This window comes from Chelonoidis abingdonii, chromosome 10 (assembly GCF_003597395.2).
Source record: "Chelonoidis abingdonii isolate Lonesome George chromosome 10, CheloAbing_2.0, whole genome shotgun sequence".
NCBI classification, from domain to species: domain Eukaryota; kingdom Metazoa; phylum Chordata; order Testudines; family Testudinidae; genus Chelonoidis; species Chelonoidis abingdonii.
The window spans coordinates 27,954,535-27,972,172 of record NC_133778.1 but is presented as its reverse complement, the minus strand read 5'-3'; the positions used below and the strand labels follow the sequence as shown (position 1 = coordinate 27,972,172).

At 45.5% G+C, this 17,638-nt stretch overlaps 1 protein-coding gene across 5 annotated transcripts in view; it reads right to left on the bottom strand.

Annotated features, from left to right (window-relative positions):
* NEMP2 (nuclear envelope integral membrane protein 2) overlaps positions 1–16,787 on the bottom strand; it is a 55,974-nt gene extending 39,187 nt beyond the window's left edge. For 4 of the 5 annotated variants that reach the window (XR_004371432.2, XR_012656633.1, XM_032763318.2 and 1 more), the window contains exons 1-4: positions 16,583–16,784; positions 2,567–2,682; positions 891–1,119; positions 630–702 (exon numbers count right to left, since the gene is read on the bottom strand). Coding sequence is in view for 3 of the 5 variants with exons in the window: in XM_032763318.2 (XP_032619209.1) it covers positions 630–702; positions 891–1,119; positions 2,567–2,682; positions 16,583–16,661 (497 nt within the window). In the remaining 2 variants the exon portion in view is untranslated. Of the gene's footprint in view, positions 1–629; positions 703–890; positions 1,120–2,566; positions 2,683–16,582 lie in introns of all 5 variants that reach the window. The other variant, XM_032763321.2, reaches the window with a different exon arrangement.
* Between the last annotated feature and the right edge of the window lie 851 nt (positions 16,788–17,638).

The following is a 17,638-nucleotide window of genomic DNA, read 5'->3' as shown; positions in this document are numbered from 1 at the left end:
AACAGCATTAGATTACTAGAGTTGTGAGAATTAAAAATCATCTCATTGCCTTTTCCTTATTTCAGCTTTTATCTATTTTTGCATATCTAAAAACCTCAACAGTGAAAACATCTCAGTTCCACTTTTGTTTATCGTGTTTCTAGGGTGAGGTGGAGGCGGGGAGCTGTAGAGACAGTGAGGCCCAGATGACCTCATTTGACACACAGTGCCTCCCTAAGATTCCCACATTCTGGGGGTGGGAAATCTGCAACCTCTCTTTATGCAGCACCCCCCAGGATTCATTGGTTCATTGGGAGGGAGGTGATGGCTCTGCTTACTCTTTGCTCATTTGCTCATAGGGAGAATCCCAGGTGCAGTCCTTGTACACCCACAAGTGCTAGGAGCCAGGATCTGGGAAGCCCTAACACAGCCACACAAGTGACCAATCTTTACATTACATCTCTCCTCTTCATGGCTACGTTATTATGATAGTTTACATACATTTTTCTTATTTCATTTTTTAAAAAACAAACAGTTGCTTGGGATCATTGAGCTATACAAATAAATAGAGAAGACAATGCATGAATAGGAACACACCAAGAATGCAATGACTCTGGAAGGAATACCAAGATAAAGGGGCTAATACTTACCTACTCAAGGCGTTTGCAAAATGAAACAGAAAAACACCAGCTACGAACAAAAGGATGAGTTTCCTATCCACCACTGAAAATCCAAAAAACAGCATTTTAGGCTAATTCATCTGGCTGATTTTAATTGTACAAATATTATCAGACAAGTCTCAGCTGTTCCATTATTGTAACTTACAACTCAGAATGCACTATTCAGGAAATAATGTTGGCAATATTATCCAGCCCATTCATTGGATGAATGGAAAGCATCACTCTACTTACTGTTTCGTTGTACACTCACGGTGTAGGGTACTTTCTTGTAGGGTTGGACTGTGAAACACACATTCTCTCCATATTGGTTTATGTTTATGACAGTTTCTTTAGATGCCTCTGATTGCCAAACGATTTGAACAACACACTTGAAAAATGCAAAAATAGTTTCTGAATTATGACAATTGCTTTCAGCCGAGATAGGCACGTACTTGAACATTTCTGTGCTGTTAATTTTCACCTGTAAACAGAGCAAAACAAACCATACATAGTAGGAACTCGGATCGATAGTATCTTTCAAAAACACTCTCAGTATTTGAACATAACATAGGGAGAAATAACAGAGCAGAAGCCTAGGGAATAATAATCCCACTGCAGTCTCTTAAATCAGGAACCTAGTCCTACTGTACTTAATGATTCATATACAGCCTCACTGAAGTCAGTGGGCCCCCATGTGGGTGCATGGAGCCATTTGAAGAACCAGATCCTAAGGTTACAATTCCATTATGGGCACTGTGATGCTACACATGTTTGACACACTACTAACATTGACTGCCCGCATTTTCTTTGGCAGATGCCCAGGCTCACTTTTCTCATAGGCTATGAACCCACTGTTCCTGAATCTTCTTGTGGTTAAGGATGCTAACGGCACATTAGATGTTAAGGGAGAACAAAAATGGAAATTGTCAGAAAGCAGAAGAGAGTGCGACAAAAACTGGAGTAAAAAATCCAGCCCTCTTCTTCAAGAAGGACTGAGCTATAACACTGATCTTCTCTACCTTCTGAACAGGAAAAGTCCTCCTGATGCTTAAATTGTGAACTAATGAGCCCGGGCATCTGAAATAATGGATGCCCAATGACAAGCAGAAGCATTATCTCATCTAATAAGAGAGGCTTCTTTACTGAAATGCAAGAAGAAAGTGATCTGCAGGGGAAAATCTTAGCTGTGCACTTTTAAGCATTTACGTCAATAAACTTTCCCAGTTGCTGAATGTGATCACTGCCTAAGGTCTGCCACCACTCATAAAAATGACCATACACATTGTACCTGCCTGGAGAAAAAAGTTCTGGGCAGGGATGAAGAGGAATCTCCAGTTTCTTACACCTGGAAGCCCATTCCTCCAGCAGAGGTCAAGTGGAACTGTTTCTTTCCCCACCCAAGGAGTCAACTCCTCAGAAGAAGAGCCAAGGAGAAGATCCTGAACTTGCTCTTTAGCACAGAGGTTAAAGAGGTGCTCCAAGCTTCTGGTGCTTTCAGTAGTAGTTGAGACTTAGTACTTTGCAGCCCAAGGTGAATATCTTACAAGGTGCACCCTTGCCACTCCTGTCAGTATTGGAAATATGCATCTGATATTATGTAGCCTTGTTCTTGTTTTTGCTGTCAAAAAGTCATCATATAACATCCAATACACACAACATAGTTGAGTTGACATTTCTCTGCCTCTCAGCAAGGAAATAAAGCCCCCCATCCATGCAACAAATAAGAGGCATCAAACTACTAACTCAGTCACGCTAGAAGGGAAAGCAGCATGCCACTAAAAGATGCTTCTTTTAGGCTCTGTCTATGCAACCCTCAGCTGATTTCATACTGAGATGCACCTGATATCTTATATCTTGATCAGACTGGTTGCTGGGAAAACATGTAACATATTAAAAATCTGAAGCAAGCTCCAAACACAGAATCTTACCTGAAGAGCTGACCAAATATATTTTAAGTTCATTGTTCCATTTTGCATATAACAGTAACAATCTGCAACTGGTTTTTGGATGACGTCCATTTCCTTCAAATGGCTACAGTTTTTATCTAAAGAAAGAAAAACACTAAATGAAGTGCATTTCAAAGTGTGGGCACATGTTCACTTCCTCCATTCATGCTTTTGTTGTATTGTAGTTTGGTATTCCAGAGGACATAAGCAATTTGCAGAAAGTCTGACACAAAAAACCTGCTACAGGTTAATATTTTTAGAAGCTCTGAAATGACTTAGGAGCCCAATTTGAAAATTCAGACATGGCCTGGGCACTTAGAAACTTAAGTCCCAATGATTTTCAATGGAATTTAGGTGTCTACATCACTTTGACACTTTGGAACATTCTGTCTCTAGCCTGTTTTGGCTTTTTACTACATTTAGAAAAAAATGGCTTTTGTGCTGTATTTTGATAGCATTGGGATAAGGCCCATGGGCCAAATTCACTATTGGCATAAGTAGGTGTAACTCCAGTGCTTAACCAATGGTGAATTTGACTGTAGAAGTCTAATGAGGAAAACAGGCTTTTAATGTTAAAATAGTCATTTACCACATGATATTGCTGCTGATTGACCTATTTGAAGCAGAGAAATAGTGTAATTTTGTTATTTTTAAGTAGTATATTAAAATATGTAATTAAATTATTTCTCCTACATGTTCTGAACATTAACATAATTTTCAGTGATAACACCTTGTGGTGAGAGTAATTAGCTGTCTCTAGCCGTCCTAATGGCATTGGCAACTTGTCTAATCAATCATTTCCATTGTCTTGCTTCACGGAAATTTTAGAGACTCCCTACTGCTTTCAAGATTAGATACATACCTCACAGTATAAATATCCCTAACTGATTTGTGGGGTGAATTTTCAAGAGCATACACACACAAAAACTGCCCTATAGTGTATCATCTCAAGATTTCAGGAACATAATTAAAAAGCATAATAAAAAAACATAATATAGTTGTTAACTCAGGGAAGAATTTGGTCCACTGAAGAGAAAACTAGGTATGAATGTAACAACTATCTGAATAATACAGGACAGAATGTTGTCAGACCACTGAGGAAAGCAAAAGGAGCTCCTGTGCAGACTAGGGGCTACTCTACACTTGCAAAGCTAAAGTGGCAGTGCTTTAACATGGTTTGTGTGGTCGCGGTGCAGCGCTGGGAGAGAGCTCTCCAAGAGCTCTAAAAAAAAAACATCAAAAGGAGAGGCATAGCTCCCAGCGCTGGTGTACTGTTTACACTGGTGCTTTACAGCACTGAAACTAGCTGTGCTCAGGTGGGTGTTTTTTCACACCCCTGAGCAAGAAAGTCGCAGCGCTGTAAATTGCCAGTGTAGACAAGCCCTTTAGTCAATTCAAAGAAATGCTATTTGTAGGTAAAATTGATCTTTCTAGATGAGAAAGTTGCACCAGTTTAATTTGTGTTTTAACCTGATTTAGTTAAACCGATGCAAATCCCTGTCTGGACACACTTATCTCAGTTTAATAAGCCACTCTGAAACTTAACTAAGATCATTACCTGGATTGGCGGGTAATGATCGATCTATTGGGGATCGATTTTATCGCTTCTAGAGTGAATGCGATAAAATCGATCCCCGATCGCTCTGCCATCAACTCCGGAACTCCACCGTGGCGAGAGGTAGAGTTGATGGGGGAGCGACAGCGGTCGACTCGCTGCTGTCCTCAAGGCCAGGTAAATCGACCTAAGATACGCCAACTTCAGCTATCCTATTCACGTAGTTGAAGTTGCGTATCTTAGGTCGTCTCCCCCCCTAGTGTAGATCTAGCCTAAGACTGCCCACCCAAGGGTTTGCACTGGTTTAACTAAATCGGTTTAAATCCACACTTCAGGTTAAACTGGTGAAACTTTCTCCTGCAGACAAGCCCTTTGACTAGTTAACTCTCACCCACATTGAAGCCAACAGAAGCTGGAAACTCTCAGGCCAGGACTGAATATGGTCCATGGATTGACTGGCAATCCCAATCCTTGAGTACAGTAGTTTAGTGCCTCACCCATGAAGCTATCAACACCAACAGCTTGAGATGGAGATGAAGGACTACTTCTTCAGAACAGAAGAACAGCCATACTGGGTCAGACCAAAGATCTATCTAGCCCAGTATCCTGTCTTCTGACAGAGGCCAATGCCAGGTGCCCCAGAGGGAATGAACAGAACAGGTCATGATCAAGTGATCCAACAGAGGCTGGGGACTCTGGCCCTGCCCACCCTGGCTAATTGCTGTTGATAGACCTATCCTCTATGAACTTATCTAGTTCTTTTTTGAACCATGTTATAGTCTTGGCCTGCATAACATCCTCTGGCAAGGAGTTCCACAGGTTGACTACATCAGTGATGATTTTATAGACCCGTATCATGTCGACCCTTGGTTGTCTCTTTTCCAAGCTGAAAAGTCCCCATCTTATTAACCTCTCCTCATATGGAAGCTGTTCAATACCCCTAATCAGTTTTGTTGCCCTTTTCTGAACCTTTTCTAATTCCAATAGATCTTTTTTGAGATGGCGTGACCACATCTGACACAGTATTCAAGATGTGGGCGTACCATGGATTTATATAAAGGCAATATGATATTTTCTGTCTTATCTATCCCTGTCTTAATTATTCCCAACATTCTGTCTTTCTAATGAATTGCTTCTTAACTCCAATAGATTAGCATCTGAAATTGCAATGGACAAAAGATTTGGGAACTCATGGAGGGGTTAAATTAGGTGCCTTTCACCTGGAGCCCTATGAACAGGGACAGGGTGTTTTCTCTGAATCCACAGGGAAAGAGTGTTTGCCCGGAGCCCATGGAGGAGTAAAGTTAGGTGCCTTTCACCTGGAGCCCTACAAACTGGGTAAAGGTGGATGCCCCTAGAATGTGTAAGTAACAAAGAATGTTGTGCTGGTAACAATTAGGCCAACCAGTAATTTACAGAAAGTTGTCAGCAAAGGAGCACTCTTTGATACACACCGGGGATGGCTCCTGCTTTATTGTGAATTGGGCCAGCCCCTGTGTTTATCAGGTAGAAATCCTGAATGGAAAAAATGGGAAACCCTGGAAGAAATGGTTTCATTCCTCACAGCTCAAAGAGTGGAAGAGAAAAACCACCTGACCCACAAGGAATAGTATAACTGTCTTCTCCATCCTGCCAGCCACCCTTCTTGGCTAGCAAAAAGGAACGTTGGGGCTGTTGGAAAATACGTATTGGCTGGGCTTGTCAGTGCCTACGCTGATGTTGAGGCAGGAAAAGGCCAGAGAAGTCCTCTACTTATTATTGACACCCTCACGTAGGTCACTGCTTCATGTTCACCCTGCAATATTGGTCCCAGACTCTCCCACTATATATGGGGGGAGTGTGGGAGTTTGTTCTCTCTTCCTGCCCCCTCACAGGTCCCAAACACAAGCCATGACATCCCATTCTTGAACTAGCACTCTGCTGTTCATAAGTGTCCGGAGTCTGATGCTGTCCAGGCTCTATGCTGAACCTGTGATCTCTCTGAGCCTCTGGAGGTGCTTGCCAGCTGGAGCCCAGGAAGTAAAATTGCTGTGCCACATGCATGGATTCTATGGGAATGGAAGCAACCCCCTGGCCCTGCAGCGTCTCTACCAGTTCTACGCTATTGGCAACTCCTCAGTTGCCCCTGGGAAAGTGTTGCCAATTGCATGCAGAGTGCCCTGGGGCGTCACTCAAGTTTTGTTGTGAAACTAAGACCACCCCAGACTCTGTCCCATTCTTCTGTAAGCCACTGTGGTCTCAAAAGAGACGAACACCATCAAATGCAACCAGTAACCGCCTCCTAGGTGGCGGAAGGTGCAGGATAGTCATGGTTTCCTCCACTGCTTGGGGAGTAACCATGCTCCTACATGTCATCATTGTCGTCGGAAACCAGACACCTCCATTACCCAGAGATGAAATGCAGCTGTCTCTGATCAAGCCAGAAGGCAAGAATATCACATGGTTCCTCGTAAACTGGGAACTGCTGAACTGGCCTTTAGCTGGACCTGACTTGATTCAACAAGGTTCCCCAGACTGGGTAGTTCCATTAAAGAGCACACACTGTGACAAGTTCATGCCAACAATTTGAGCACGTTGACATTTCGGAGGGATTCCATGAGCGCAGATTGCACAGAATGGAATTGGGCCAACAACAAAAAACAGTTTTAAATTTTGACCCTCTAATCACAAACCTTGCTCCCCTCTGATGTTTAAGAGCCCCAATTTCAGGGCCTCGTGTTAAAATTGGATCAAGAACATTTGGTTCCTCAACCTCAGATTTCTCTGAAGGAGGTTCAAATCCACTTAAAACGCATGAATATCTCTCACATAGCACCTGTATGCACACCCTTGATTGAAACTACCCTTAAGGGTTGGGATGAATGTGGCAAGGGGCTGACCATGTAAATAGAGTAAAAAGGGAATTAAGGGATTGGATTGCATCTGTAGGAACAGGAATCTCTTTAGTTGATGCCACAAACATAAAAGTTCTGGCTAATAAACTATCATATGCGACGGAAAATATAGAAAAGATGGGAACCCATTAATAGCATCTTTGAAACAGTTAAGTGAGGAACAGCAGTTAATAAGTAAGGTATTTCCTGGGTGGAAAAGACTCATGAAAAAAATGAAGAGTTAATAATGTCTGGTGTAGAGTCCCTTCAGAATAATGTCTCATTGACCTCAGTGTGTGAGCAAGCTCAGGCTCTCACCCAGAGCATAATCATGGGAATTCCCATGGAGGCAATCAACTTGATTCAGCCCCATGTAACAGAGGAAGAATTAGTCCTCTGGCCCTGATGGAGACTATTAATGCTTCATACAATCAGCACCACCAAAGCTTGCAGTTATTCTTAGAGTAATCCACCCAGTAGTCCCACTGGGATTACAGATTATTGATAACTCATTAATGTACTCCAGAGATCCTAACACTTGGGCCTAGCAGAAAGATGATGTCTGGAACACAGTAAATGTAAAGGGGTGTAGGAGAAAAGAAAGTTTGGGCTCTATCTGTGAAGACCAAGCATTGCAGGAACATGATGAATGCTTCTTCCCATAACCTGGGAATAGGTCTCACTTTTCCTTCAATGTTATCCAGGAAGAGGGGTCTGTTATTATCTTTGTTGGTAAAGCATGTGTGTGTGTGTAAGAACAAAATGTAATATTGTATTGATTAACGGACACTGGATTCAACCCATGGTGCCTTACATTTATCGCTGATCCTGTAATGTAACCACTATTGTTAATTGTGATATTAAGTTTACTGTGCCTATATGGACTGTACAACATTTGAAAGCCTATCCTGAGCTTTACAAGGAGGTTTCCCCCATTTCACTGGGAATGGGTCTCACTGCCATTGACTATTAACTCATTCCTCCTTACAAAGTGAGCTGCAGAAGCTCTGAACTTTGGGGGAGAATGTCAAACTCGAGATTCGATACCACAACCAGGAGATCTCTCTAGGCTAGTAGCTACAGTTAAAAACATAGACCATCAGTTCTGGTGGGGCATTTTTCTTGGGTGGAGCCCCAGTGCAACAGGTCTTTTAAATATCATGCTTCACCCTACTGTGGTGATAATCAGTTTCCACATTATACTAGAAATTGGTCTGGTTCTACTCGTTTGCTGGATCCAGTGACTGATGCAGTGGTTGCAATGGATTGAAGAGCAGATTACGGAGAAAGGATGTGATGGGAATACTCGCTCGTCGCAAGCACCCCATCAACTGGGGGACTTGTTACCTAGAAACTCTGTGTTCTTGGGGAACCAGGGTGCAGTACCCAGCCTGTCTGACTCATGAAAGACTATCCAGCCTCTGCTAGAACTAAATCTGCATCAGAAGAAAGACTTACAAAAAGCAACAAAAAGGCAGTAGGAGACATACCTAAGGATAAGGAAGACAATTAAAGAAACTCCCCTAGCCTCATTTGTGTCGCAGATGGGACAAGGAGGCATCTCCATTAGCATACAGAAGGGAGAACAGAGATTGCAAGGTAAGAACCGCATGGAACTCTGGGACCGCGAAAGCAGCGGAGCACTGCATGATGGGGGAATCTCTGCTCCAGAAGTTAATAAACCCACGCCTGCACCCACCCAGCTCAGCAGTTACCAGATCAATGCTAGTAATAAATCCTTTGCAGGTATCCAAAATAGTGAAGCTCCCTTGCATTGTGAACTACCTCCAAGGAACACTGCCCAAAGCCAGGAATTATCAGCTTCATGTCTAGCATGAACAAATCTAGTGTTCTCCCTTGAACCATTGTTCTTTCTCTACAAATCCCCCATCCATGCTCAAGTAAGTGCTCTGATGCCTGGATCCAAAATCTGCATGAGTTCCATTGGGACTTCATCTTCTCCTGACTGATCATGCTGAGGGCTCTGCCTGTCTCCAGCACTCCAGACCCTCAGCTACCCCCACCAACTGGGACCCCTGATCGATTCAAGCTTCATGGAATGGTGAGAACCCAGCTGTCATAAACAGATAGTAGGAGTTAATAGCACAGAAGTACTTTATATCTCTTTGACTGTAAAGGGTTAACAAGTTCAGTAAGCCTGGCTGTCACCTGACCAGAGGACCAATCAAGAGACAGGATACTTTCAAATCGTTTCTGTGTGTGCTGTTAGAATTTGGTGTTGTTCACTCTGGGGGCTCAGGGACCAGACGTGCACCAGGTTCTTCCAATCTCCCTGATACAGGTCTTATAAGTTCAAAATAGAAGTACTAGATAGATAAAGCGAGTTAGGCTTATGTTGTTTTCTTTTGCAAATGTGCATTTACTGGAAGGAGTTAATTGTGTATTTGGCTGAAGGAGTTCAATTTGTATTTTGCTGAAAGGATTTATTGTTTTGAATACTTAGGCTGGAGGTATTCCGTGACCTATCTAAAAACCTGACCTTACATTAATTTACAAATAATTTTGTTTTTCTCCTCTTTATTAAAAGTTTCTTGTTAAAAACCTGATTGTTTTTTTTTCTGGAGACCCCAGGGGACTGGTCTGGATTCCCAGGAAATTGTGGGGGAGAAGAGGCTAATTTCTCTCTGTGTCAGGATTACTTTCTCTCTCAGGAAGATCTCGGAGGGGAAAGAGGAGGGGGAAGGGAATTTCTCTCTGTTTGTGATTCAAGGAGTTTGAATCACAGTGATCTTCCAGGGTAACCCAGGGAGGGAAGCCTGGAGAGGAACGGTTGGGGAAAGGGTTTACTTTCCTTGTGTTGGATCCAGTTGAGATCCAGAGGGTCTGGGTCTTGGGGGTCCCCAGGCAAGGTTTTGGGGGGACCAGAGTGTACCAGGCACTGGAATTCCTGGTTGGTGGCAGCGCTACAGATTCTAAGCTGGTAATTAGCTTAGAGGAATTCATGCTGGTACCCCATCTTTCGGACGCTACGGTTCAGAGTGGGGAATTGTACCATGACACCAGCTCTCTCTCTCGCTCTCTCTGTGTAGTCTTCTGACCCTGACTTGTGTGATCAGTTATAGTTTTCTAAACCTGACTTTTATAATCAAGCTTAAGTTAGATTTAATATTATAACTGTTTTGTTTGTTTGACTCCCCTATGGTTATTACCTGACAATAAATGACTTTCATGATTAAACTGGTTGCTTCTCCCTCCCCCACACCCCTTGGGTGTGTTTTGGTTTCCTCATTTGCTCTGCAGCAGTGCTCCTCATACCTAAGCTAAAAGATCTCTGCAGCGCTCAAAAATCCTGTGGGGTTTGCTCATCAAGTAGACTACTACCGGAACAACTGTAATGTGGAAGTGGAGATAAAGACGTGCTGAACCTGGGACATATAAGGGTGGCAGCTTGCTCAACCCAGTCTGCTGAATCCGGGGGCATATGACGGGGACAGACTGAATGTGCTGCTTGACCTAGCCTGCTCAGGCATGCTCTATTCCAGTGCAGTGCCCAAGGCATTTGAGGGTGACAGCGTGGAAGTGCTGCTCGACCCAGCCTACTGAGTCCAGGGACATATAAGGGGTCAGCTTGGGAGTGCTGATTAACCCGGTCCTCTCAAATACACTCTGTTAATGTGTGTGTGTGTTTGTTTATCTAATTCTGGGGCTGGAAGAACCCAGCCCTGGGGAACCGAGGTCCTGCAGGATAGGTCCATTGGGAGGGAACTTGCAGCAGGAAGTAGAGCTCCATATAAGAACACAAGTGACACAAGCAGTACATTGATAGAAGTACAGGACCCTCCCCCACCCCAGAAGAGTAACCCTAATAAATGAGCATACCCTACAGTAATGGGCAAAGCTGGTAACAGATTTGGAGTCTGGAGAGAATGGTCACTAGCTGTCCATATACAAACTTGTAAACCAAACCCTTCTGGGTCATGAAAGAATGAGTATGGCTCTCTAGTCTGGCCAGAATATTTTAACTATTTTATGAAGAATTAGGAGGGATGGATGAATAAAGGATGACATTGGAAAAGGATATCACAAAGGCATCCGTCTGGCTTGACAGAGGATCCTGGTACTTGCTATATTATCTGGGGAATTTGTTACTTGCTGGTGTCAAAAACAGGTTCATGGATGGGCACCTTCACTGGCTAAAAGTCAGGTGAACCTAGTAGTAAGGGAACTCCATTCTCTTAGCAGAACTGCACCTCAGCTTAGACTGTCTGCAGGTAATTTATCTTCCCTGCTAGGTAACAGGTTCTTAGGGCAGGGAGATTTCTGCTGACTCAGGTAGTTTGGATTCCTTCCAGAAGCAAGAGCTGAGGGTGTTGCCCTATTTGTTAAGTGATTACAATAAACTGTCTATTCAGATTAGAACTGGTTTCCCTGCTAGTTATTCCCAGAGAGCTAGTAGATGTTTTCTTAGAGTACCACGCTAAGCATTAACATATCAATATGCATGTTCTCTCTGAAGAAAACTACCCGACCCAAGCCATCCTCTACTTCAAGTATGCCCTCAACTCCATGAGAGTGACATCTAGGGCAACTATAAAGCAAATGAGTTCCAAGAGGAAGATCCCTTTGAACAAGTGACTTCACCGTCAGGAGAAATAAGACTTAACCTGAGGTAAGGAAGGAAAGGGAACTGTCTAAATGTGAGAGATTACGAGCTGTGGAGAGAATCAAGATCAACTGTAGAATCCTAAAACAGAACCAAGGACAGAGACCTTCAGTGCAAGAAATAAGGAAACAAGCAAGTAAAATGCCTCTTGAACTATGCATCAGTGCTGCAACTGGAATCTCAACAGTCCCTCTGACTTTCATTGTCCTCTCTGATGAAAGATACACTCTGCCTCAGCTATCATGAACAGACTACAGGGAGAACGGAAGGGACACCTTCACCTTTAAAATCACACTTCTGCGTGAACTGGCTTTATCTACTATTACAAGAAAGACCTTGGTTTATTGCAACTGAAAAAAGATGAGGGGGCAAATATTTTTCTTTATTTTTTCCAGGGTGTTTACTTTGTGCATTTGACAACACTTTATTTATAGGAATATTCATGGTTTTCCCTGTTCAATCAGTTAATAGTCAGCTGCCCCTTTGTGTTTAAGTGGGTCTCTCACAGAGCAACAAGGGAGAGAAAATACTGTTAAATATAGGAAAGTGTGATTGTAAAATCACAAAAATAGATATGGAATTCTGGGACAGGTATGGTACCTGCAACTGTTTTAACTTTTTATTTAATGCTAGATTTCAAGTAGACAGTTTCCCTTGAAATCCTGTCTCAGGAACAGTGGGCTCTTTGATTCGTTCACTACAGGTTCCAAAAAGTTCCAGTGTCTTGTGTATAGCAAACTGGGTATTCAGAAAGGAGGATCTAGCAATGAGTCAAGTAAGGAAGTACTGAATTTTCCTGATTCTTTAAATGCTGCCACTATCCCATTTTATGGGAGCTGTTGTCAGGAGCGGCGCCAGGGTTTTTGTCGCCCTAGGCAAGGGTCCTTCCGCACTCCCGGTCGTTGGCGGCAATTCTGCGGCGGGGGGGGGGTCGCGGTCCTTCCATGCTCCCGGTCTTCGAGGCACTTCGGCAGCGGGTCTCGGAGCAAGTGAAGGACCCGCTGCAGAATTGCCACCACTGACCCAGAGCGCGGAAGGACCCCGTGCTGCCAAATTGCTGCCGCGGGCAGCAAAATGCCGCCCTCCCAAATCCTGGCACCCTAGGCGACTGCCTAGGTCGCCTAAATGGAAGCGCTGGCCCTGGCTGTTGTATGAATAGTGGCAGTCTACCATGCAGCTCACCTAGGCAGAATCAACTAGATTCACAGATTCTGAGGCCAGAAGGCAGCACTGTGATCATCTAATCTGACCTCCTGTACAACACAAGCCAGAGAACTTCCCCAAAATAATTCCTAGAGCAGATCTTATAGTAAAACACCCAATCTTGATTTAAAAATTGTCAGTGATGGAAAAATCCATCACAACTCTTGGGAAATTGTTCCAATGGTTAAGTACTTTCATTGTCAAAAATGTACGCCTTATTTTCCGTTTGAATTTTTCTAACTTCACCTACCAGTCATTGGCTCATGTTATACTTTTCTCTGCTAGACTGAAGAGCCCATTCTTAAATATTTTCCCCACATGTAGCTTATACCACGCTACTATTATCTCTTGAAGTTCTGTGGGACTAGGAAATCCTCAAGAGTCACAGCAAAGATGATTGAGTAGGTAGGCTGTATATTGAACTTCTTGGCTGGGGTTGGAAGGTTAAGACAAATAGATGTAACTATTTCAGGTTGTGAATGGGATGATATCTATTGTTCTAATTCAGAAATAAACATAATAGAAAAATATTGATTCTAAGAGATTTGTAGGCTTCAGGCCTCTGGATCTTTCTAAAGGGCAATGCTATTTTAGGTAGAAGTGGAAATTTTAGAAACTCTAGGAGATTCCACTCGGCCAATACTGACTGGAAGCAATCAACCTCTAGAAGCCTGCCTTCTCTCTGAAAAATGCCTGATTTGGGATACAGTCTGGATCTTCTGAAGGGATGGAACTGGTTATCCCAGAGCTGGTCTACACTGCCAAGTTTTTTGGCCAAAAGACAGTTTTTGGCGATGAAATAGCAAAGGTGTACAGAGTCCAAAGCCACTTTTTGTGACAAAATGCCTTAGTTGCAGCGCTTTAATAAAACCACCTCAATGATAGTGATAAGGCTTTTTGAGCAAAGATTTTATCGCCAAAGTACCAGTATAAACACCTTGCTTGCCTTTATCGCTGTCATTGGCCTTTAGAGGTGTCCCACAATGCCTGAAGTGACCACTCTTCTCACTGTTTTGAACTCAGTAGCCCTGAGGCATGCGCCTCTCCACTTTCAAAACTCCATTCTGACAACCAGTGTGCTGTGCTGCTCTGTTCCGCTCCGGGGAAACAAAGAGCAAATCATTAACTGGGGTTGCCAACCCTCCTGGTTTGGCCAGGAGTCTCCTAGAATCAGGCTCAATCTCCCAGATACTACTGAAGCAAATCTGGGAGATTTTAGGCTGCTAAAAGTCCAGCAGTGCAGCAGGGCTAAGGCAGGCTCCCTGCCTGCCCTGGCTCTGTGCCACTCCTGGCATGTCTTGCAGCAGCTCATAGGCAGAGGCGTGGCTAAGGGGCCTCCGCGCACTGCCCTTGCCCCAAGCGCCAACTCCACAGCTCCCATTGGCCGGGAATGGGGAACCGTGGCCAATAGAAGCTGCAAGGGTGGTGCCTGCTGAGCCACCTGGCCATCCCTAAGCCCAGGAGCTGTTGTCGGACATGCTGCTGCTTGAGGGAGCTACCTGAGGTAAGCGCCGCCCAGTCAGAGCCTGCACCCCAAATCCCCTCCCACACCCCAACCCTCTCCCACACCCAAACTCCCTCCCAGAGCACCCTAACCCACTGCCCCAGGCTCAGCCCAGAGCCTCCACCCCCACCCAAACTCCCTCCCAGAGCCCACACTCCCTCCTGTAACCCAACCCCAGCCCCATCCCACACCCAACCTCCCTCCTGGAGCCTGCACCCCTTGCCCCCTCCACACCCCAAATCCCTGCCCTAGGCTCAGTCCAGAGCCCTCTCCCACATTCCAAATCCTTTGGCCTCCACCACTCTCAGCCTAGTGAAAGTGAGGGTGCAGGACAGCGATAGACAGAGGGAGAGGAGTGGGGCTGGGGATTCAGAGGTTTGAGGCAAGGTCATGGCCTTGGAGAAGGTGCAAGGAAAGGGGCAGGGCAAGGGTGTTTGGGTTTGTGTGATTAGACAGTTGGCAACCCTACCATTAATGCAGAATGCTCCTGCTGTCTCCCACACTGAACACAAGAGCCAGCCAGGAGTGTGTGTGAGTGAGAGAGAGCCAGCCAGACTCTGAGCTGCGCAAAGCCAGGGAGGGAGGGAGGCAGGAGCTGAGGTTGGGGTTTCCCCCTCCCCCTGCCTCAGGACTGGTTGCTTCCCATGGCTTACTGAACTTACGAGATAGTATGCTAACACTCACTCTCCCCCAGCACACATGGTCTGTCTCCCCTCCACACACAAACATCCACCCTGTCACACAATGGCTGGAAATCTATTAGGATGCCCATGGAACAATAAGACTGAGAAACCTGCATCAGGGGATGCTGTACCTATCCCATGAGGCATTGCAAACCCTTCCATGAGCACCCTGTGGCCAGTTGTACAGAAAGATAGCTATCTATAGTGCACTGTTGAAAGAACTGCTAGCGTGGATGTGCTCCAGCGACACAGAGTACAGTGTGGACATGCAACAGCGGTTTATGTAAAGTGCTTTAATAAAAGTGGCATAATTTTTGGTGAAAAAACCTGGCAGTGTAGACAGCCCCAGTCACTACCTCTGGCAAAGTTACCTTGATTGGAAGAATTATAGTAAGGCTATTTCCTACCTGGTCAATAGAAGGAAAAAAACAGCAAACATTAGAGTTGAGTCTTTTATAAAGCTAGCAGAAGGATAGCACCTCCATAGACACTGGGCTGGAACTTTTATTTTCTACTAGTTCTATTAGAACTTGAACTTTGGATCCATCAAATGGGTCCCTCCATCACAAGTAAAGGTAATGAGCATACAGCCACAATTTCACATCTTATTCATGTTGTAAACCAAAAGGTTCTGTGACAATGGCAATATTCCTTGCTAAAAGTCTGAATAAATCTTGGGTCACTTTGTATAAATAGGTGGGAGAGATGAAGAACAGACAAGTGGCAAGTCTGCAGAAGTTAGAAGGCAGAAAATTCTCCTGGTGGCCTTTAATGAGTCAAAAGCCAGGACTCCTGCCCAGTCCAGTCAGTCTTTTTACAGTTGCACTGGTTGGTCAAAACTGTGTAACTGGTTCAATGGTGAAAATGGAAATAAGTTGGCCAGGGTGCATCTAAGGGCAGATAAAAAGTGTGATGCTCAAAGAGCTAAGAGTGGAGAGGAAACTCCATTATTACATTTTACTTACAGAACTGCCTATTTTTCTTTTCCGCAATGTGTGTATTTTTACCTTTGAAGAATGACTGTACTAACAATGACAGGTTTCAGAGTAGCAGCCCTGTTAGTCTGTATCTGCAAAAAGAACAGGAGTACTTGTGGCACCTTAGAGACTAACAAAATTTGTTAGTCTCTAAGATGCCACAAGTACTCCTGTTCTTTGTACTAACAATGTGAATCACGGGGCGTGCGGTGCGTTTCGTTTCATAAAACATTTGTGCGGGGGAGGGGGGGCACAAACCTGCTTCACGTGGATTTTTATACAGAAACTAAGCTTCTCTCACAGCTTTTGTTATGCGGCACGTCCCAGCCACCTCTGCGGAGTCTCAGACCCCGTGTATGCCCGGTATCCCCGCTGTTCTGCCCAAGAAATAACATGAAGCGGCCAAACGGCCAGCTCCGCTGGGCTGCTACCGGGTTCGCGGTTCAGGCGGATCGCGCTCCCCGGAGAGGGGCACCGACGAGAGCCTGGGGCTTCGCGGAACCCCCGTCGGCCCAGCGGCGGCTCCAATGGGATAGCTGAAGAACCCCCCTCCCACGGGGCGACCGCCCCAGGCGTTACCTGCTCCCGCAGCCGCCCCGCTCGCCTTGGCCAGCGAGAGGAGGAAAAGGAGCCGCAGCAAGGAACCCGCAGGCTGCATCGGCCCCGCCGCCGTTTGAAGGGGCGCGTCGGAACCTGGAGCCGGCAGACAAGACGCCACGAGCCCGGGCCGATGGATGGGCCGGCGCCGCGGGGCCCGGCTCTCCGCCTGGCTGCGAACGGCGGCAGCGGGAGGCCGGGCCGAGGGGATCGGCTGGCTGGGTCTGGAAGGGGCGGCCCCGCCTCTGAGGCGGGCGGGCCCCAGGCTGGGGAAGCCGGGACAGGGCGGGGTCCGCAGCGGCGGGAGCTGTGCAGCTGCTCAGGCTCCCAGTCCCGTAGCAACTGCCTCGGCCGCAGATCGCGGTCCCGCTGTTTCTCGAGGGGGACGGACCCAGTGTCCCCGGGGAGCCTCGGAGAGGGGAGGGCTCTGCAGTTGCTGTGGATGGGAAACGTTGAAACCTTTGCGCCTCACCTGAGTGGCCCAGACGGTGTTTGGGGTCCCGCCAGAGCAGGCTCAGACTGGGGCTGCGGCGTGAGTGTGGCCGCGCTGAATTCTCCCCTGCTGTTCACCTGAGGTTTTGGTCACATCCGAACGGGAAGATAGGGCCCTGATGGCTTTGGATCTGGCTGGGGTTTCCAGTTTTGGTTGGATGTATTCCTGAAGGTTTCATTACATGATAGTCTTTAATTAAAAAATAATCTTTAATTCCTGGAGACTCTGGGGCAATTCTGAAGGGCTGACAACCCTAGATCTGCCCTGGAAGCACATCCCAATACCCTGGAGTTGGAAGGGTTTGAATTTGATGTTCTGGGTTTGGTTCATCTCTGCTTTGTTCAACAGAACATCTGTATGTGTCTGCTGAATTTCCTTTTTCGCTCCAGTCCACAGCTTCCTATTTATTTCAGGATCTACTTCAAAAATTCCTTCCTTATGCTTAAAATCATGTAACAAGTTACTCCTGCCTTTCTCAAACCTGGGCTACACTCAAAAATTAGATGGACCTAGTTATATTGCACAGGCTGTAAAAGATCTTGTGA